Source organism: Lagopus leucura, unplaced genomic scaffold (genome assembly GCF_019238085.1).
Source record: "Lagopus leucura isolate 7727_CA_CO unplaced genomic scaffold, USGS_WTPT01 Super-Scaffold_810, whole genome shotgun sequence".
NCBI classification, from domain to species: domain Eukaryota; kingdom Metazoa; phylum Chordata; class Aves; order Galliformes; family Phasianidae; genus Lagopus; species Lagopus leucura.
This window is the reverse complement of record NW_024962261.1, coordinates 5,826,266-5,849,241: the sequence shown is the minus strand read 5'-3', so window position 1 is coordinate 5,849,241 and position 22,976 is coordinate 5,826,266. Positions and strand designations below refer to the sequence as shown.

Below are 22,976 nucleotides of genomic sequence, written 5' to 3'. Positions count from 1 at the left end.
GATATTTATCTGCTTGCCCATATAAATCAGAACTGGCAGAGTAGTGTTGGAAAATAAAAAGTTTCTCTGAGTTAGAGTCAAATCTGAAAAGGACTGAAATGTCTAAAAAAATGCCTGTTGAGAAACGGGATGTATTATTTGGTGTGCAACATAACACTAGTCTTACACCACAACTGCTGCACCACGGTAGTTAAGTGTGAACAGATGAACTGCTGACATGTAAAATAATATCAGGCTCCTAAAATAGCATTTTCAAATCCCTGATCACCACTAATATTCCCTTAATGCTCCTATCATGTACAAAATTCATCTCTTTGACCAGTGGGCTCAGAATTGTGCATAGGATTCCAAACAATATGCCACCAGTATTTTATATGCATAATGGTGTTAATATCGCTACCAGGTACAAAATTAGTGTCACATTTGCATGCTTCAAGTCTGTATCATGCTGGTGATTTGAAATTGTCCTGCAGTAAAGAATCACACCTATTTCAGCTTGTATTCCTCCACTATATGTAGGTTGCACTGAATGTGATGTCTCATATTTATTTCCATGGAAACTACAATACATACAAAAAAAGCAATACCACTGTTTCATAGAGAAAATTCTCAGCTGAAAAATATTCAGCAGTTACCACCATTAGCTGTGCATCTTCACTGGCAAAGAACCTGCATATTGCACTCTTAACAATCTGCACCAGAAGAGGTGGTCCACTGTTGCTGCCGCTACCAGTGAAATGTACCACCCACTGATTCACATCCACTGCTTGGTTTCTAGAAGTGTACAGCAAGCATCGGTGAATGTCAGTGGGTGCCTCTTTTTCTGCATGGAAGAATTCACTGACACACCTTTTTCTTCATTAATACCTTCATGTCAGATGCCATTCTGTCAGACTGTCCCTCTGCTGCCATCTGTCACACAGCAACAACATACAGTGGGACACCGGTGGGAAGTTCCACCTCTACTGTCATTCTGCCAACATTATCTCTGACAGTGGGCCAACAGTATAAAACAGGAGGTATTACTTTTGGAATAGCCCTTGTATGTAACTGATGAACTTCCAGCAGAAATTCTTTTACTATTAGTATCTTAATATATAATTTTGCATTTAGTGTTGTTGAATCACACACAAAAAATCTTTTAAGTTATTCCATGTACTAAAAACTGTCTGTTTAGCTGTATGTGATACTTCATTCCTCCAAATCTTGGTGTAATGAAAAAGTTGTACTAGCATTTTTCTGCTTTGGTCATAACAAAAATCAAGCTGAAGATTAGTATCAAGACACATTATTTTAAAATATTATTATTTCTCCAATTTTTATTCATCCTTAATCCTTTCTGTGTGTGTGTATGTGTGTGTTTGTGTGTGTTTCAGTATGAAATACTTCCTTTGAGTTGGACAGATACTGCCTTTCTTTTTGTAGGCTAGCAGATAATTGGCTGAAGTAGTAATTGATAGCTATATTTTATCTTACTTTTGAGGGATTCCTTGCTTACTCTTTTCCAAAACACTTCTAAGTAAGAAGCAAACTCTATTTTCATGACATGTTATTGTTTCAAAACCCTATTGTTTCTTTTGGCAATCTATTACAGTTCATAATAATAATGCTGTAGGAAAAAGGTACTCTAAAAAGAAACCATTATATCAATTTCTTTTAGTCTAACTCCCTCACAATCTGAACAACTCCTACTCATTATTGCCTATACTGGCATAATCATTATTAAGTGCACTTAGTGAACAGCTGTCCATTGGAAATTTGCATTTGCAGGCTATATGAATGTAGGTTAACAGAAGAAAAAGAATTAAGTGCTATTAGAAGAAGCAGCCAAAGATTGCTCTCACTGATGGTTTCAAGATGATTTTAAGTGTAACATGCACACAATAGATGAGAATTTCACTAGATTATTAATCTTATTCAGTGGTCTATCTTTTTACTCTTTAGAATTTCAGATCCTCATTTTGGTTGTAGCACACAATAATATTTTTATCCATGACCAAAGTCCCTTCGTGTTCTATTCTATAAGGAATATCTTGCTTACATGATTCAATTTTTTCCCCCCATTCTTCTATACATCTTTCATACCCCTAAACTTTCTCTTTTCTTTGAAACTCAAGAAGTCTGCCCATGAATGAAGGGTGGATGATGGTTCAATAACTCATATGCCTTTGATGCATCAGCTGGATGGCAATCCAAAAATCTAAACAATTTCCAACAGTAACACCTGTTCAAAGTGTATTGTATGTCAAGGTTAAAATTAAAATACAAGAAGGACAGTATGATGCCTTTAGTCCTTTGGGAAAAAAAAAAAAAAGAAATCAATCTTTACTGAATTTAGAATTATTAACTTAAGAATAAAAGCTTATCACGGTTTCCCCTAAATTGTATATAATTAGTGCACTGAATAATAAAAAACCCTAGGAGAGATAAAAGCAGTAATTCCATTCATTCTTACTACAGCAGTTGCTTGGAGGCCATCTAAGACATATATAAAATTAGGGAATTAATGGGAGTTTTTGCCCTCAAACATAGTTTTACTTTTATTTACAATGAAGATAGCAAAAAGGCATCTTTCTCATACACTGATATCAGTTTTGTACAACAAAAAGGGTTCTTGTGTAGGAAATACCTATCCGCAGAATAGATGAATGAGTCATTCCTCTAGAAGCTATTAAAACCTGATCTGCATTTATTTCACCTTTCATGAATCATGAAGTGATTTCAGATCACCCTTCATAAATATCGTAACATGATGATGTCAGCATGAAGATAGGTATGTACACAGACCACTCTGAGGTACTGAAACTTGAGAAACATTATATCCATCACTTCACAGTCATCCCTGGAGATGGCTCACATTGTATCAAACTTTCCCTGCCTATAATATTTCCATCTCTGCAGGATTTATCATTAGTCTTGCAATATTTTATGTTTTCCTAAAAGCTCACGTTCTCAGTGCTATATTGTTGGTGTTGTTATCCATTACAAAGAATAGCTTGAGAATAGGGCTTTACACGAGTCATATCATCAGAAACATAGAAACGTGGCAGACAGTACCTCTGGAGGTACTGCACTGATCTGGTGAGTTGTCAGTGGTGTTGCCTAGATGAGTTTTAATATTCTACAACATTGGAGATACAAAACTTCTCTGGGCAGGAGAATTAGTCATAGCCAACACAGGTTCACAAGGAGAAAATCATCTTGAAGTACTTGATTTCCTTTTATGACAAGGTTACCCATGAGGCTGACCAAGGGAAGCCAGTAGCTGTAACATTTTTGGATTTCAGAAAATAACATTTCTCCTTCAGGAAAAGAAAAATGTCCAGCATACAGCTAGATAGAAACATAATGTGATGGGTAAAGAACTGGTTGACAGATCGGGCGTGAGGGGTAAGAGTAAATGGGTAACATCAGGCTGGCAGCCCTTCACTGAGGGGGCTTCTCAAGGCTCTGTTTTGGGTCAGTTCTTTCATGCTGTCATGAAATGGTCTGGATGCAGTACTTGAATGCATACTAAGTAAGTTTGCGTAGGAAAGTGAATTAGGAAGAGCTGTTGATTCTCTCAATAGTGTGGAGGCCTTGCAGCAAGATCTTGACAAATTAGCAGACTGGGCAATCACCAACTGCATGAATTTCAACAACAGCAAGCGCAGATTCTACTCCTGGGATGGGGTGACTCTGGCAGATGTAGAGACTGGACAACAGTCCTGTGTAAAGGGATCTTGGGTTCTGATTGGTTTGGGTGCCAAAATATCAGGACATGAAATTATTAGACAGTGTCCGAAGCAGGACTATGAATATGGTGAAGGATCTAGAAGGGCAAGATGTGTGAGGAGTGACTGAGGTCTCTGAGTGTGCTCAGAGCAGAGTAGGGGAGCTGACAGGAGCCCTCATGATGGCTGCAACTCCTCACAAGGAGTGGAGGGCAGTGCTGAGCTCTGCTCTCTGTGACAGTGACAGGGCCTGAGGGAACCTGGGGTGGGGTTAGTAGCAGGCTCTTCTCTAGAGGGCAGTGGGCACTGAAACAGGCTCCCCAGGACGTTTGGACAATGCTCTCAAACTCTGGATTTGGATTTTGGGTGGTTCTGTGTGAAACTAGGAGCTGGATTTCACAATCCTTGTCGATACCTTCCATCTCAGGATATGCTACTACATATTCCATTAGTGACTTTCTCACCTGGCTAAATAAGCCCTGCTTTACTCAAACATTTTTCAGAGGATAAATTTCCATGCCTCTGACTACTGTGGCAGTCCTTCTTTCTACCCACACCCTCCACATACCTTGTGAACCAGAAGTCCCAAAGCTGCACAAAGTATTTCAAGTGTAGCCTCTTCTGCACTGAGCAGACAGAAATTAACTCACAAAAGTTAAGCCAGCCAAAACCCTCCCACAGCACCCCAGAATTGTCTTATCTACAGTAGGAATACACTGCTGCTCCACACTCATCCTGGCACACTCTCACTCTTCAGCAAGATCAGGGGTCAGATATATAATATCAAGGCTGAAGACATTCATAGTGTACTACAAGAGTGTAACTGTGCACATCTCTTTACTGACCCTTGTGAGGTTTTCCCTCAAATTTATAAAAGTCTTCCTGGAGTAGTTCTGCCATGTGTTGTGTCAGCCATATCCCCTGGTTACTATCAACAGTGACTGGGAGCAGCGCTATGTCCTTCCTTTCCATCAGTTGTATTCTTAATTGCCACTATTCTGCAAAAATGGTGGTGGACTCACCATTAAATAGCCAGTTCTTTCAGCACTTCTATATGAATCCTTTCAGCATTATGGATCTGGGTATTACAATTTTCCTATGTAGAACACAGCCCGCTTCTTCCCTGCTGTTTGCTGCCTGTCTCCATCTGAAAGTGAGCCAGTGCATGAAGAAGGCTTTGACTGCAAATAACAATGCCAAAATAAACAAACAAACAAAAAGTGCTCAGCTTTTATGCTAATCACAAAGAAATTCATTACTTTCTACACATAAAAGCCACATTCTTAACTTCTGAATAGCATAAGCTGGCAGTGCTCTATCAATTAATCTTAAATAATAGTACAGAACTTAGTCAAATTTAAAGGCAAAATACAGATTAATTCTACATAATGATTATACTGACATACTTCTTTCAGCCGAGTTATTGAGAAAAATGCTACTTATGGTGACAAAGAGAGATTAGCAGCAATATAAAATGAAGAGGCAGATAATTTGTTAAAGATAAGAAATCAAGTTGGTTGCTATTTTATTCTCAACAATAAGAGAAGTCTGTTGTTACTGACAAAGCCAGAAGATGAAAAGAATGTACCTGATCCCAAGTTCCTTTCAGTGGATAAATTTCCACTGAATGTAGCAATTCATCTTACAGATATATTCCTTTTGTTGATTCCTACTATACAATTCTTACTATTACTACATTTCTAGGAGAATGATTAAAACTGCTTTTTCATCTTCTATTTTAAAAAATAATTTGCGTATTGGGAGATTTTTCCTGAAATGTATGTTCAATATGTATATTCTTCAAGAAGTGCTGATGGAACACAGTAAATACTAGAAGACCTAACATGTAATTTAATACCAACATTTGTTTTTTTTAAAAAATGCATTTATTTTCTTCCTATTCTTACTGGGCAAGTGTTTTAAGTAATCTTTCTTGAATCTACTTGAAAATCCAGTAAAGTCAAAGCACGTTCTGTATATCTGCACCATCATAACCAAGGAACATCCAAAGCAGCAATGCTTTATTTATGAAACTACATACTTTTTTGCTTTGTCTTGTTTTCTACTATAGACTGATATTTGGATTTATTAATTAAGGACTTGTGTAGATAAAGGAAATATTTTCCAGTAATTCCGTAAGTAATTTGATAGTATATTAATAACAGATTTCATTAAATAAAATAATGGTAATCATTAATTAGAGTATGTTTACGGTGGAACATAGAGAATAATAATTTCAGGAGGAACATGAGGAAGATACATAGAGAGTGGGCTATAAAATTGGATATTTTGTCTTGAGTCACTGAATGATCATCAAGGTTCTTAGGTGCTTTCATAAATCTGGACCAATGCTATTGCCCAATGAGGATTACAAAAGTTTAGCTGCTGATGTCAAAATGTGACAAGTCTCAAAAACTGAAAAGTTTTCTCTGTCTGCTCTATATTAGTTCCTTTTACTGCTTGGCTTCAAATAAATGCACAAATGAATGTACAGTATTTCTTAGCTCCGGCCAAACTTGCAGGGCTGCTGACCTTAAAAAAAGTAACTTATTTTTCTCTGATAACTTGCTCAATTATAAAACAAGTGAACTGTCCTTATTATACTGTTTTCTTTTGTTGAGGTACACTATGTTTGTTTCAAAGATAAAAGAAGTCTCCAGAAACAGTGCAGGAATGTACTTGATCACATAGATGTCAAAATGCAAGGCTTGTTGTAGATGCTTAATTGCATTTGATTCATGCACTTTGCTGACAGAAAAGGGTTTGGTATTATTTGTACTATCTCCATGTGAACAAGCTTATGCAATTTTCTTGATGTTCTGCTTGTACATTATCTTAACCTGGCAATATTACAACAACTTCACTGTCTTCTGTTAGGCTTATCTATAGAGCATTGTCTTTTCTGCAAAACCGTGAGGAAGCCTTTTGTGACCCAGCGTATTTACTCATGTCTATCCAGTACTTGATTTTCTTTGCCTTTACGTACTGCTCTGAACAGAATTGTGTTGTCCATCTGGGACTCATCAGGAGAAGGTGCTTTAGGAAGATGCCAGAAGGAACAGGAAGTGATCATACTTATAGCTGTGCCCCTTTCAGTATTCCCTGGCTATTCATACACAGTTAAATACCAAACCTAAGGAAAAAAAACTATACTATTTGCAATTGGTACTGGTATGGGTTTAAGAACTGCTTTTTGTTGTTGGTTTTTACCTTTGTTGTTTCCAATGTATTACTACTACATGTTTAACTTTAAATCTCTGTTCTCTTTTTGTTATATCAATGATGTGGTATGTTTTTTTTTTCATTTTGTTTTTGTCTCTGAAACCTTAGGCATTTCTTTTGCCACAATTTTTTTTGTTGTCCCAGAAACAAGGTATTCCTCATTACCATGTTGTTTTGCCACCATGTCTACTGTTTTCTCTGAGATTTTATCTCCTTTCTACCTGAACTACTGCTTGCTCACATTCCAGTTAGCCTCTGTTACTCTAATTATTTAAGTCTGGAGAATGACATCTGCTTTTGCCAAGGTCAGGTTTGTGTGTGCACCTGTTTAGTAGGCTTCTGTATATCCAACCTGTTGCCAGCAGGAACAGGGCAGTGATTGTCCCCCTGTACTCAGCTCTGGTGACGCTGCACCTCGAGTGCTGCGTCCAGTTTTGGGCCCCTCACTGCAAGAAAGACATTGAGGCCCTGGAGCGGGTTTAGAGAAGGGCAGCAAAGCTGGTGAGGGGTCTGGAGCACAGGGCTTATGAGGAGCGGCTGAAGGAGCTGGGGTTGTTCAGCCTGGAGAAGAGGAGGCTCAGGGGGGGAGACCTCATTGCTCTCCATGACTACCTGAAGGGAGTTGTGGTGAGCTGGGGTTGGCCTCTTCTCTCATGTAACTAATGGTAGAACTAGGGGAAATGGTGAAGGGAGTTTCAGGCTGGACATTAGGAAATACTGCTTTTCTGAAAGAGTGGCCAGGCAGTGGAATGGGCTGCCCAGGGAGGTGGTGCAGTCACCAACCCTGGAGGTGTTCAAGGAACATTTGGATGTTGTGTTGAGGGATATGGGTTAGGGAGAACTATTGGTGATAGGTGGATGGTTGGACTGGGATGATCTTGTAGGTCTTTTCCAACCTTGGTGCTTATGTGATCTGATCTTTCTTGTTAAATGTACTATGGGCTTTTTAAACATTCAAATATGAAATTCTGAATCTTTTTCTCACACTGTTACTTATTGCCAATTAGCTGACCTCTAAAATTCGTTCTTGTCAAGTCAACTGTCTGTCCAGTTTGGAAAAACAACTGCTGATTCCAGATTTTTCCAGGGTGTTTTGGGAATACTTATTTTATATGTAATTCTTTTGCTTAATGTGGTTATGAACCATCCTGGTGTGCTCAAACACAGAATGGGAAGACACTTTATTCATTTGTGTGTCAGCCACAACAGCTGGATTTTTTTGAGTCCTGTGGGTACTGATGGGTTACCTCGTAGTCTTGATTTGTTCTTCACTTGATTTAAAATTGATGAAAAATAGACTTTTGATTCTGTTGACATGTGGTGGGGATTAGAACAAGGTACAGAAAACTAGATCAGGGGCGCTCGGGTGTACCTAATGCTTTCTAGTTTGCAGCATGCATACATTCTAAATTGTAAGAGAGTCTTGAGGGGTACAGTGCAGGTTGTTGGAAGTACAGCCAAAGAGTAATCAAGACCATAATGAAAAAGGATGATGATAAATGAATTCAGCTGAGCAGCCTCAGCTAAAGCCTAACCCCAACCTCTCTGTGAACAAGGGGAAGAGATCCACCCACCTCCCTGAACTTTGGATCAAGCTTCGATTGAACTGTAAATATGCCAGTGATTACCTCAGCTATTCAAACTAGAAACACCCTGCAAATCTCATGAAAAACACAGTGATCTATGCTATTAGTATAGCATACACAAAATGGTTTGTGAAATCCTAACCTTCAGAGAGATACACACAAGACAGCAGCTTGTTCCTTCCCTTTGGACACCAACAAACAGCTTGTGAATAAACCCATTAAGAAAGAGGTAAATATTCCTCTCTTGTTCTGCACTGAAAGGGTCAGGAGCATCACCCTTTCACAAGAGAGCACAGGATAGACTTCAGTGACACAGGTGCTGCACAGATGGAATAATCAGGAACGTGCCACTGAGGAACTCCAAGCATCAGATATCTTAAGCACAGTCTTTTGCTCCTTTTATACTTTCTAAAATTATTTTGAGATTTCCTACTTTTAGCACAACAGAAGGGTAAGTTCTTAAATACCTTTTAAACTTTCATTTCGGCCTCAGTGAACAAAGGGGGCATAGCGATCCCGATTTTCTGGGTGAAGGTTTACTCAGAGACCATGTAAATCAGCCATTGTTCTCCCAAGCAGCACTTCGCATGCTAATTCCTGAAGTTACAGAGAAAGGACTGTCCTTCCTCTTCTTGCACATGAATAGCATGCACTGTAAGCTCCTCTCCAATGGAAACCATTTCTCACAGGAAGAGCTCAGAAACAATTTGTCCTTAGGAGAAGATTTTTCTGTCAAGTACATGTCCTTGGAAATGTTTGTCATGTGGCTAAACAAGTGAATTGGATAATACACAGTGCTTTTGCAGTCTCCTGAGCTGAATCCATCTGGATAACGAACACATTTAACGGGCTGTGCTTCTGTTTGCAGGTCTGTAACTCTTGAACAACAGGGAACAGGTCTCTGCTCCTTGTAAAACATTTCTTGTTCTCTTTCCTCTTGGGGAAGAGTGTTTAATGTACCTGATGCTGAAGAGATACCTTCTCCCTTTAATAAATTTATACATTATCCCTTTGATAAATTTATATATTAGAAAGTAGTTTATATAATGTCTACTAATGAAAGGTAGACGTCCTATTATATCTCATACCTAAAATTTAAAATATTAGCCAGCAAGAGAGTAGACATCTTAAATTTTTGCATGTCTTTTCAATAAAAGAAACAGTATTTTATCTTTGAGTTTTTGCAGATTGTCCAGTGCTAGGAAATGAAAAAAGAAAAGTAACATATTTCTCCTTTTAATAACATACATTAATACATTGATAAGTATTGATGTAATTTGATAGAAATATGTCTGCTGTGGGGGTGCTGTATCATATCCTGCAGACCAGCTGCCACCTACAGACATTCTCCAGATTCTACCTTCTATCAGGCTAAGAAGCCAAATGTCATCAGATACAGAAGAGACCACAAGAGACCACATGGTCATCAAACTCTCTCCTGAACACCATTCACATCTGCTTGGTAAATACAAGTTTCTTTCTTAGGTGGAGAGTGAAGGAAACATTGCCAACAGAAAGACAATGCAAGTACTGGCACTGCTACAGCTACAAAGCTGAGGCTGTGCCCCATGCATAGAACCAGTGAGTCAGAGGGTAAAACCTCTAATATTTGGTGTTTTAATTTTTCATTTCCTTAGAATGATTTCAAACAAAGCTGCTGGACATACACAATTGAGAGCTGAGATGCAACAGAGGAAATATCTCTGAGAAATGCCACGTTATAAGTGGTTCTGTGGTGTTTTTGCTGTCACTGGGGTGCGGTGGACAGAAAAGTACTGGTCATGGCAGTACAATTTATGTAAGACATAATGTCAAATGACACAATAACATCTATAGAAATTCCTGTTTTTTTCAGTTGCATGAAATTATGCATGCAAGTATTTCTGACATTCTAAAATCCATAAAAATTAGCTTTAAGAAGAAGCACACAACTCTGAATGTAATATGTATGTGGCAGTTACTGAAATACCTTTTGCATGGACCAGCAACACAGACAAGAGATCAGTCAAAAACAACAAGAACTAGCCAATAAGAGTGAAAATAAGCTATTTCTACTTCAAAGTACATGATTTGAAACAAAACAACATAAAGACATCAAATTTAACAACTGAAAAACTTCATATAGATTGAGAAAAGCAAATTTGCCATCTCAGTTTTGTCTGGATTTAGATAAAATCCTAACATGCACTTCTCTGTTATCAGTCCTGACTTGCACATTATACTAGGCATGCTCAGTGTCCATTTCTCATGTCATCTGCTATCATACTGGACCACTACTGCAATAAATTTCTGCCAAACATTGTGGGACTCTCATTTTACACAACTGGCTTTCAGCATCCCCTTTCACTTCTTGCTGCTACTGCAGGTATGAAAATCTTGAAACTTGCAAGCATGCATTAAAATAATAATTCCATGGCTCTGCGCCATTACTTGGATAAAACAGTCATATTCATGCTACTGCAAATTCTGTGGGGCTTCACTTATGCTCTCAGATTTTGCAGGGGGAAAGGAAAGGGAGGAGACAAGCAAGGACACTGTGGCCAGATCTGAAGAGCTGTGACCATTGAACTTCAAAAGTTTCCTAAAATGCAACTTTACAGATAATTACTGAAGAAGATCTACTCATGTAACTTCACAGAAATGAAAAAAATCATAATGAATTTGTACTCATATATGCCAATATATGCAGAATAGATAAATGAAAGTTGTATTGAACAATTAAACGTATTACAAGGAGAATAAACTATGGTTATTTTTCTCTGTTTAAATAACTGTTTTTGACTGTGATGATCATTTTGAAAGCATGTAGATTTTTCCTTATGGAAACCCTCCCATTTTGATCTTACATCTAAAATACACCTGTTTTGAAAAATATTTTTATTAAAAATATAAATATATATACTATTTTGAATTCTTCATCATTTTACTGTTCTCATACATTACAGATGCTTTCCCATCCATGATATAGTACCCTCTGTTCTGTAAACAACTCCATAATGTGCACTAGGGTGCTCAGTTCAGTGAAACACAGAACTGGCTGATTCAATGGAAGCCTTTCTTCAGAGGGCTGTTTTTATTTTTTGGGGGAAGCAATCATAACATCTAGTCTGCATTTGATTTTTTTCGAGGAAAATATCTCAAATTAGTCCATGTTGAATGAGAAAAGCCAATCCCTAAGACTCACCTCAAAACAAAAAAATCACTGTTACAGTAAAGCTTTGTGTTTGTGTGTTTGCTTTTTTTTTAAAAAAAAAATAGAATTAACACATAATGAAAATTTTAAAAATGTGTTTCTTTATGAAGGCTGCAGAAGCTTCAGTCTTACTGCTATAATTATCTCAGTAACATTACATAAGTAAGGAAGCAATTTTCTTTCCCAGTTTATAAACTACGAAATTAAATGCATGCAATCGTGGCAGTTGTTTCAAAACAGTGCACCTCATGCATTAACATGCCTTCTAGATGTGAATTTCAGAAAAAGACACACATCACCATTAGGTCTTATAGTGTGGCACATGCAAGCCACTATTTGTTTCTGCATTTTGCTCATCCCAAACACCAGATGTCTGCAGGACAGAAGGAAGCAGTGGTCACTCTTACCTGCAAGCTATTGAAGATGATGAAGAAGACCAACATCCAGAGGTGCCGGTAAGCCATGTGCAGTCCTCCCCACAGCCAGGTGATGGAAATCAAAGCAAAGAGGTACAGCACCAGAGGGATTTCTGGAAAGCAGAATCAGAGGCTTTCATTTGGTGTGAAGAAGCACTTTTTAAGCACTATACAGGCAATGCACAGCCATGTCCCTGAGCTAGGGGCAAAGCCTGGAGGGTGGGATGAATTCACAGGATGCACAGCAGAGCTCCTGGAATTGAGGGGAAAGGGGAACAAATGTTAGCACTGTTCACACAGAAAACAGCAAAGCTCTGGCTTTTCAGTGTATTCTGATTTACTGTTGCTTTTCCTGCAAATCAAATATGAGTATGCACCCAGCCTTATAAAATGTCAAGAGAGTATCTCTGCTCCATTGAGGAGTCTGCCAAAGACAAAATTTGCACTGATTAATGGCATTCACATTCACAAACAAACATGCAAATCTGGCCTAAAGCCCATATGTGGGGCAGCACTTCACATCCCTCTCTGTATTCACAGTGTGAGGGATTTCAGGAGCACTGTCATGAAGGTTCTTGCATGAAGCAACAGAAGAAAGCAGCAGGATGTTTAGCTCTCAGCCCCAGCCCGTCCTGCTCCTGACACCCAGGCCCCAGTTCTGACAGTGTTCACGACAAAGTCCATGTTTGCCTGGTCTACAAGCTGAGAGGAGCAGAGGTGCTGTGCAAAGCATTGCCCCTCTCAATGCCAGCCACAGTGCACCAGTGTAGAGTTTTGGGGAGGCACTGTTTGAGAAACTTACATTAGAGCCTCCTTAAAGTCCCCAGGGGGAAAGGAAAAACGTCTCATGGCCTCAACAGACATTTAACAATTTTCTGTAGTAGCTACTAATATGCACAGCTAGCAGCATGATTCTTTCACAGTAATTAAAAATGTAAAGTTCTCTAAAGCACCAGGTGGCATATTAAGAAATCAAGCATTAGGATTCCTTTTTATCCTACACTGCATACACAATGAATCTAAGTACTTACCAGGCATGTACTTAACAAAGTTCATAAAAATTGGCAAGGACCTGACAATCTCAAAATGTCTGGTTACAGAAATAACCTAATAAAGCAAAATAAAAAATGAATAAACTTACATAAAATGCTGAGTATTTTAGATTTATCTTTCTGAAGATAAACTCAGTAATTATCCATAGAGAAAGTCCTTGGTTTACTTACAAACAGATATTAAGAGAAAAACATAATTGTTCTGTTAAATACCAACATAATTTAATAAAATTTAGCTCTTTAGAAAGCACAAATGATGCAACGGACTGGCAATTAATGATCAATAATGTAGGCATACTCTAAGTACCGTTCAAAGGTCAAAGTTAACAATGCAGAGAACTTTCTCAGAAAGTTGAAGTAATGACTTGGCTATTGCATGACACTGCAATATTGTTCAACTCAGGTGGAGAGCTGGGAAGAGCAGAAAGGAAGTTACAGGGGGACAAACTGCGGGCAGCAGAGCATGCAAGAAGTAAGAGCTCAATTGCTGCTTTTACTACACAACATAAGGAAGGTTACCACAATATTAATCATGACCTTACAGCTCTAGATCATTAGACATAACGCTGAAGGAGATGATCAATAAGCTGTCTAGGTCATATCAAACACTTTTGATGTACAATGACCTGACTTTACTATCTTCAAATGTGTGTGAGGGATAGCTCTGATAAATTCACTGCCATCCCAGCAGAGCTGAATTAGTTCAGGTAAAAAGAGAATTAAGCTCACTAAATCAGCAAGATCTCTAAGAAACACACCTTCAAGAGTGACTCAGACAAAGGTTAACGTAAACAAGTGCTAATAAGTGCAAATGAATCAGTTACAAATTTTATATATTTGGTAAAATAATAAAAATGGCATAACGATACCTGTCTTTTGCCACATGCTGAATATGGGTACACTGAATATTATGCTTTTGTCAAGAGCAATTGCTTCATTATCAGTACTGTAAGGGATTAACTCAGACGCGGACTTTGCCAGTACTTAAAGTCTCAGCTGCTTGAATTCCCTTCACCCACATTCTTATAAGACAATTTGTTGTATTCTCATTTACAAAAATCTTTAAAAACTGGAAATATATCAGAAAATTTACCAGAAAATCATGAACAATTCACCTGAAGTTTATTGAAATAGCATTGCATAAAAGAGGAGGATGCCAATAAAAAGGCATGGAATGATCCAAAACAGTCTAGTTATCTGCACTTTCCTTCACACGGAGAGGAAACTGACAACTCCTCTCAAACAAACAAGTCTATTTCTGGACAGAAGTAACTTCTCTTACAAGAACTGTACTCTGAATTCAAGTGCAGTAGTCATGCATACAGTACTTGAAATAAATCTCAGAAGATAAAAGACTGCATTTGGACAGCCAAGTCCTTACCAGCGTGATGTAGGTGAGGCACTGTCTAGCAGTTTTGTTGGGCATTATATACATTTGAACTGTGATAGCTCTTTTTTACATGATTAACATAAATTTTTTTAGTACTTGGACTGATGAAAGGTTTTGTTTAAGCAACAGTCAGTCCACCTCCTCCTTAAATACTTCTGTATCTGTATCAGTGTATCTATCCATACAGACATAATGTATGCACATGTCACCATCCTGACTGTTCATAAGTCCTGAAACATCTCTTCCCTTTTCCTTAACTAGAGGTTTAAGAGACAGTGGCAGAGTTGATGATTCCATAGAGATAAATGCAGTTTATGCAGCCCTAGCTGCAGCTGCTCAGTGTATGCAGACTTAGCGCAGTCCAGGCTGGCATTTGACCAGGCGAAATTACACTTTATTTACCAAATAGCTCTCTTTGCCCATGGTCTCTCACTTCTTCCCAACTGCTGAGACTTTATTATTAACGTATCTAAAACCTGATTTTTTTTCTGCAATGTCTGCTGTTGTAAGAGCTGTCCGACACTGTAATCATTTTCTATGGGCAGTAAAACTATAATTTTACTACAGTAGGGTAGTCCTTAAACACTCTAGATTTTTGTCCAATAATTTACATTAAAAAGATGCTGCTGAGAATCTGAAACAAAGGCTGCAATATTCTCAGGACATGTTTGGATTATAAAATTCATGAACCAGGAAAAGTATTGAAATGGTGGAAAGATACAATTTCCTTAATGGGAACCTTGAAGGAGTTGTACTGGGAGAGAAAATTTATCGAGCTTTGCTTCCAAGAAAGGCCAAAAAAACTTTCCAAATGCAGTACTGTCCCATCATTTCTCCTGTTTACAATTCAGACTCTTCAAAACCAGACAAAGTTGATTTCTTTATATTTAGTAATCTTCAGGGCACTTCTACTTCACTACCTCATCTGTTCTGCTCTTGGAGATCTTGGATTCGTAGATGTATTTTAATTTGACGTAACCTTTAAACACAGCTATTCGTGAGGAGTGCACATCAATTGTGATAGACTAAGTTGATGGCGCCTGCCACTCCCCGTTTTAGAGGGTAGCGGCAGGGGAAATCCTTTGCACATTCAGCCAGCTGCCTGCTGTACAGAGGAAGTGGTTCTTTAAAAATGTCTTCTTGTCAGTCCTGTGCTTTACAGTTAAGAAAACTTGCACTTGGGCGGAGAAAAAAACCTAACAGCTGAATGAACCAACTACTTGCTCGAACGGAGGCATCGGAGTAAGAAAAACACAGAGTCATAAAATCATAGAACAGGTTAGACTGGAAAGGACCTTAAAGATAATGAAGTTCCAACCCCCTGATGAAGGCAGGGTTAAACAAGACCTGTGAAACTAAGATCACTAATTGCTATGGAGCAAACCTCTAGCTCTACTAGGAAAAGTAACTGAACTAGGAAAACAAATTGCTTTTATAGATTGCCAGAATTGCAGCTGTCTGCAGGATATCACAATTAGTCCTTTCAGAAAATCACACCCAGTAAGATAGGTAGGCTTTGATGAAGTTTTAAGAGTTTGGTACGCATGAAGTAGAATGAACCTCCCAGTTTGGCCTAGATCATATACTTTAGGGGATAATATGCTATTATCTTCCTAGAAATGACAATTGAATAGAAAACAATATTCAGATCCTGAAATTGCCAATTTTCTGTTTCTTTTGCCTGAGCAGTTGAAAACCACTCCTTAATGTTACATACTTGGCCTTTTTCATCACAAAACCAGTTTTAAGCTGCCAGGTAGAATATCTGAAGGTTTTCTTCTTTCTTTTATTACCTGTTAGAGACAGCATTTCCCAGGAATAAGAATCTAACAGTGAAAAGTGTAAATGAAATAGAAATTAATAAGCCTGGAAGTATTAGAAAATATTTGAAGTATAAAGCTGAACAAGTGCTTGCAACCACCTAAATGACTTAAAAATGAAAAATAAAGAATATACTGCACATTGCTAACATATCAAAACGTATTTTTACCACTGTGTTGGCTCACAGTGTGTCTACTGCCTGAACTGCTTTTTTTCCCTAAAAATGGAAAGGTCAATAAAAGAATCAATTAAATAATACAGCTTTAATGATCTTTTGAGTTTACTATCAATATTTACTATATTTATACCCCTCAAGTTTTTAAGATGATGATACAACTTTAATTGCTTTTCGTAGTTCTTGGCTAGACATGCAGACCTGCTACAAAACCTGGATAATCTTACCTAACATTTTTCCTAGATGACTCAGAAGAATGTGTAACTACTCAGACTGTCACTGTTTCGTGGGAGACCTAATCTCAGTAAAACATTGCTTAACAAGTCAGGGATCATAACTACAAAAATGCCACAAAAATCTTTTTCTGAAACTAATGACAGTGTTCCAAGTGCTGCTGGCTCCTTTTTTGATTTCTTTTGACAGCTACTGCTTTTTGACAAGGAGTTTGGTAACAGGATTTTGTGGCCAAAATAAAGAAGTTAACAAGACTTCCTCATAGAGCTCAAAGGAGAAAATTCCGACACCACCATGCAATCAGCAACCCAACACAAAACCTCTGATTCCAGATTGTAAATGTTAAAGATGTGCAGACTTTAACACAATTCGATACTGCAGACTAGAAAGCTGGCAATAAATGTTCACGAAATCCAACTCGAAAAAATTGCTCAGAGATAATTTGCAAAAATACAAAGTATCAAACCTGATAAAATATTATCTTTGGTTTTTTTTTTTTTTTTTTTTTTTTGCTCTGCTACTTTTTTGTGCGTGTGTTTTCTTTTTGTTTTTTTGTTTTTTTTACTCTGAAATTAAAGAAGAGAAATACTTATCACACACACGAGAAAAATAGAGACCATGTCACTGTTAAAAAGCATAAAATACAGGCTACTTCAACATTCACATTTAATTTCAGGTTTTCGACGAACTTTCTTACAAATCTTAAAGATACTTCATGGTATAATCAAATGAAAGACTAGGCTTTATTTTATTTTATTACAACTTATGCTGTATAGAGAACATGGCACATACCATGGCAAATCCAAGGAGAAAAGAAAATGTACCTCCTCATCTTAATACAATAAAATTATTTAAAAGTATTATGCCAGGTGGTAAATGAATGCTAAGTTCACAACTATATAGGCATAAATCATGCAAATTAACTTGTTTCTGCAGAATTCTTTAAAGGAAGAAAGCTAATTTGAGCATGTGAAGCACAGTAAAAACACAATTTAAATTGCATGAGAGCAGGTGATTATTTTAAGTTATCTTATTCAGATCTTTGTTCTTGATTTCAGCTTGTAATTATGCTTGTGTATTTTGTCTTTAGCTATATTTTTAAAAGCCTCAGAGGCAAAAATTTGTTTTTCTCCTAATTGCAAAAAAGAAAAGCCCCTTGAGCAATACAAAAACTAAAATATTATCCAAAATAAAACTGCGATGAATACTGTGAACACTGAGGTGGCCAACACCTGGCTCCTGATTCCTAGATCCATATTGTCATCTCTGGATGAAAGCGTTCTTGGCACTCACCATTCCATTGCTTCTTTCAGGTAGATGATGTGTATCTTAAAATTCAAGATAAAGATTGTAGTGTGCAAGCTTACAGGATAAAGAATACATGTAACAACAAGTTTAGATGTATATTCTCATTTCAAATCAAAATCCCAGTCCTCAGCAAAATTTCCTGAGTGCAGAAGCATGGTTGGAATGTCCTGCACTTGCATTTTGGATGGCTTGTTTCTTGAGAGGATCACATGGTAGTAGATATAGATGGGTTACCCAGAATGATGTGTTGTGACTGGAACTGAGTACTGCTGGGATGACAAATATACTAAGGAAATTTATAGTAGGGAAGACATGAAAATGTAGTTATAGTTTTAAAGCTAAATATTTAAGGTATTCTTCATAAAGTTCTATTATGGCAACAAAAGGTTTTAATCTTTAGATTTCTTCTGGCACATTTACAATCATGATACCTTAATCAAGAACAGTCTACTGCAGTATTTATGCCTAGGGCATGAAAATTAAGTTATGATGTTCCAGAAATTGAGATCATCCATTAATGATGGTATTACTAGAACAAAAATACAGGTGATTTTTCAACTAAATTTTTTTCCTTATATTTTCAAATCTTTGCAAAATTATGAAAAGTTAACAAACAGTTGGAAAGGAAAACAATAAATACTGGACTACTATCTTTTTTATTTCTAATTTTTGTACTTGCATATTAGGACTGTCAAGAAAAAAACAGTCCCCTATTTATATAGCCCTATTCCAACCTCCTGTTATTACAGCCAAATACAGCTATCCTGCTTTCAGACCACCTGAGATCTTTCAAAAACAGTCTTTCTTGCCACAAACTTAAATATTAGTTCACCCAGAGGCTGTTTATCTAATGCATGCTCCTGACTTGGCTGCTGTCAAGGCTAACTTTTGAGAAGTTGGTTTCTATATATAGAAGAATAATCAGTCAATAAAACATATTTGCTGAAAAGCCGACAGGCTGATTTAGTTCAAACTGGAGCTTCTTTTCCAGCAAGCCTAATGCATATATTTGAAAGAGGACACTGGGGTTCAGGATGACATCTTCTTTAAATCAGATTTCACACTATTTTCCAGCACTCTTTTTTTTTTAAGGAAGAAACGTTGGCTGTTTTAAAAGATAATTCATTCTTGACTCTTCCATTGCCCTTTCTTCTAGCACTCTATTGTGAAGAAAAATTCCCTGCCCTGAGCAAGCTGCATCAACCACAGCGTGAAACAGCACAGCTAGTATTAGAGTGATGCTGCAGTGGTAAAAAACAGAGAAAGCAAACTCACTTATCTAGTGCTCCAGGCAGGGAAGTGAAAACTGTGCACGCTGCATATTCCACCAAATAGTAGCTAGCAAATGATATTAATTCCTTTTTACTCTCCAGTACAACATTATTTATAATCATAAGCTTTTAAAGAGCTATTCCATGCACACAAAATACTATGATAAGCTGTATGGGAAGATACAGACCACTGGCAAAGGAGATGGCAATGATAACTGAGAGCAGAATTGTGCTGACCTAACTGTTCTTATGCTGTGTTATTTTCTTTAAAGCCTGAAATCTACCAGAATACAGTGGAAGAGATGTGACTCTGCTCAAGAGGAAGAACATACACATGTCAGAAAAGGAGGTACAACTAATAAGTTGTAACTAATCTATGAATGGGTAACAAACACTCCTCCTACAGACAGAACAAAATAATAAAGCATAGAGCTGCCTATGTTCATGAATATATTTTATGACAGCAGATAGAATTTATTTTGATAGCTGGAGGAGACAAGATGAAACTTCTTTGTCAGGTAAGCATGAGAATCTTCCAACAGCAGGAGAAAAGAGAGTAATAATATATGTAAATTTTTAGCATCCCATTTTATTTGAAGATAACAGTATAGACTGCATATGAGGATACATTTAACTGTTCCTATTATTAATTTTCTATTAAAGTTAGCAATAACCTTCCTCAAGTAGAGATCACAAATTTGGAACTTCAGGTTAGCTCTACATAGTTTAGGAGGTTTTTCCAGCAGTTTACGCAGTCATCTAAAGAATCTACACTTACAAGTCTTTGCTTATGGTAATGTTACTGTTTCAGAATACAGTGTGGTTTTTCAATTTGGCTTAATTGCCCCAAGACAAACATTACCTTTCAGCATATGGATATGGAATCTTCATCCTTAGAGATACTAAAAAAACCCTAGTTATTTATAAATAAATAGACCTTATTATTCAACACTGAATAAACAGCCACCTTTGTGATTGCTCCAGGCAGTCCCCTTTATATCAGAAAGAAATAAAAGCATAAAGTGCAAGTAAAGTCTTGAATATCATATTTATAAGCAGACCTTATACAAACTCATATATAGCTCTTAATAAAGCTGACACTTGGTCACTTCAATTTTGAAGAAATGTCTGAATAATAAGTGCTTTATATTCATTTTCATTTTCTCATAAAATGAATAGATCTTTAAAAAAAAAAAAATAAAACATCTCCTGGCTTCATACTATAATTACAACTGCAAATTTGAAAATACAGCTTGTCTGTAAATCCAAACAGTTACAAGCACTGGACTGCTGAATGGAATTTTTTAATAATACACTATCCCTTTTAAGTTCAGATGATATTCATCTAACAAATTGGGAAAAATGATTCCAGACTCTTTGAAAGACTGTAAAATCTGTCTTCCTTTAGTCACTAAGAAAATAGACACATTTCTACTAAAATCTACATATTTGTCCTTGTTTATAAAACAGATTTATTTTTTCAAGAACTGCGTGAAAACAAAAGAATTATTCTAAGCTTTCCACAGAGTATCGTATTATTCAGAATTGGTATGAACTGCTGCAAATTTATTTTGGGAATGTAATTGTATTTGCAATTGTTGCAGCCGAGCAAACAGACCAATACATCCTGTTTTGCATGAGACAGATCTTTTCTTTCAAGCACATTTCAGTTATGCGAAGCACTAAGAAATTTCAAAACAGTAATGTTAACTCCAAGTACTCCAACATGCAGCCCACAGACCCACACAGCTGCAGGACACACTGTAAAGCAAGGGCCAGGCACTGCTCAGTATCTTGACCATTGTTGTATCTTGACCAGAAAACGATGCTACTCCTCACCCAGCCTCTTCCCTCCTTACAAATGTGTTATTTGGCATCAGCCACAACCATGCAGGACAGCATGCTTACTTAGTTCTATGTTCATTACCAAACTAGACATAACAAGTGGTACTAATGTCTTGTATAGGCTTCACTTTTTTTTTTTGCTCATTTTGGTAAGACAGCTCAGCACTTGCATAACTTTCATCATGAAAATACATCCACAGACTAAAAAGGGACAACTAGCATGCTTAATCTTATAGAAGTGCTTTGGTATTTATTGAGCAGTGGCTTCTGGTGGGTTTTTTTGGACGGGAGAGAACTTTCAGCACCATGCTGAAAGTCTGACTTCTTTGCTCAGGGGTAGCTGATGTAGCCTACCTGCAGCATTCGTTCTTCCTCTGAAAATATCGTCGTAAGCTTTCCATTGTGGGGTCACTTGGTAGGCATGAATGAACACCACGAAAACCACTACCAAGCACATTAACGGCACTAGTGCAGCAGTGAAGAGAGCAGCATACGCATTTGGAATGAAGCACCTGATGAAAAAAATGGGAAAAAATGCTCTTTATAAACACAAGCCATTAGTAAATAAGAATACACTTTAAAAAATACAAATCACAGAATCAAAGAATCAAATGAATGAATCATAAAATCATAGGGATTGGAAGGAGGTCATGTAGTCCAACTGCCTGCTAAAGCAGTTTCCCTACAGTAGGTTACTCAGAAAAGTGACCCGGTGACTTTTGAGTATCTCCAGAGAAGGGGACTCCACAACCTCTCTGGGCAGCCTTTCAGTGCTCTATCACCCTCACAGTAAAGTTTTTTTCATGTTCAGATGAAACTTCCTGTATTCCAGTTTGTGCCTGTTGGTCTTTGTTCTGTTGTTGGGCACTACTGAAAAGAGTCTGGCCCCATTCTCTTGATACGCACTCCTTAGCTATTTATAAGCAGTTTTCTATAGACTGAACAGTCCAGGTCTCTAAGCCTTTCCTTATAATGGAGTTGTTCCAGGCTCCTCTATATCTTTGTATCCTTCTGCTGGACTATAGCCAGTAGTTCCCTGTCTTTCTTGAACTAGGGAGCCTAGAACTTCACACAATATGCCTGTTGTCCATCAGAACACTCAGGTTCTTCTCTGCAGAACTCCTTCCCATCAGATCATCTCCTAACCTGTACTGATGCATGTGGTTATTTCTCTCCAGCTCTACAGCTGCTCTGCACTTGCCCCTATTGAACATCATTGTTTTCCTCTTTGCCCAACTTTCAGCCTGTCCAGCTCTCACTGAATGGCAGCACAGCCTTCTGGTGCATCAGCCACTTCTCCCAACTCTGTATTATCAACAAACTTTCTGAGAGTGCATTCTATCCCTTCATCCAGGTCAACTAATGAAGACGTTGAACAAGATTGGGCTCAGCAATAAATCCTGAGGAACACCACCAGCTACAGGCCTCCAACTCGACTATGTGCCACTGATGACAACCCTCTGAGCTCTGCCAGTCAGCTAGTTCTCAATCTCATTGTCCATTCAGCTATCCCATACTTCTTTTAACTCTATTCCCACAGTAATCTCAAAAATATGCACTGGGTTCTTCTGGATTTATTCCTTATCATACATTAAGGAATATAACATTTGTACCTTAGAAGTATGCATGTTATATTTTAGCCTGAGCAATATTTCAGAGATTTAAACTGTTGCAATAGAACAAATTATATTTTAACCAACTCTATGCAAGCTTTCTTCATTTAATGTGATCATTCTTAGTCACAAAGGTC

General features: G+C 37.5%; 1 protein-coding gene across 1 annotated transcript in view; it reads right to left on the bottom strand.

Annotated features, from left to right (window-relative positions):
- Positions 1-22,976, bottom strand: part of ADGRV1 (adhesion G protein-coupled receptor V1) — a 253,152-nt gene that overhangs the window by 29,132 nt on the left and 201,044 nt on the right. The window contains exons 87-88 of the mRNA XM_042866113.1: positions 21,581-21,738; positions 12,122-12,243 (exon numbers count right to left, since the gene is read on the bottom strand). Of these exons, the coding sequence (XP_042722047.1) occupies positions 12,122-12,243; positions 21,581-21,738 (280 nt within the window). The remainder of the gene's footprint in view (positions 1-12,121; positions 12,244-21,580; positions 21,739-22,976) is intronic.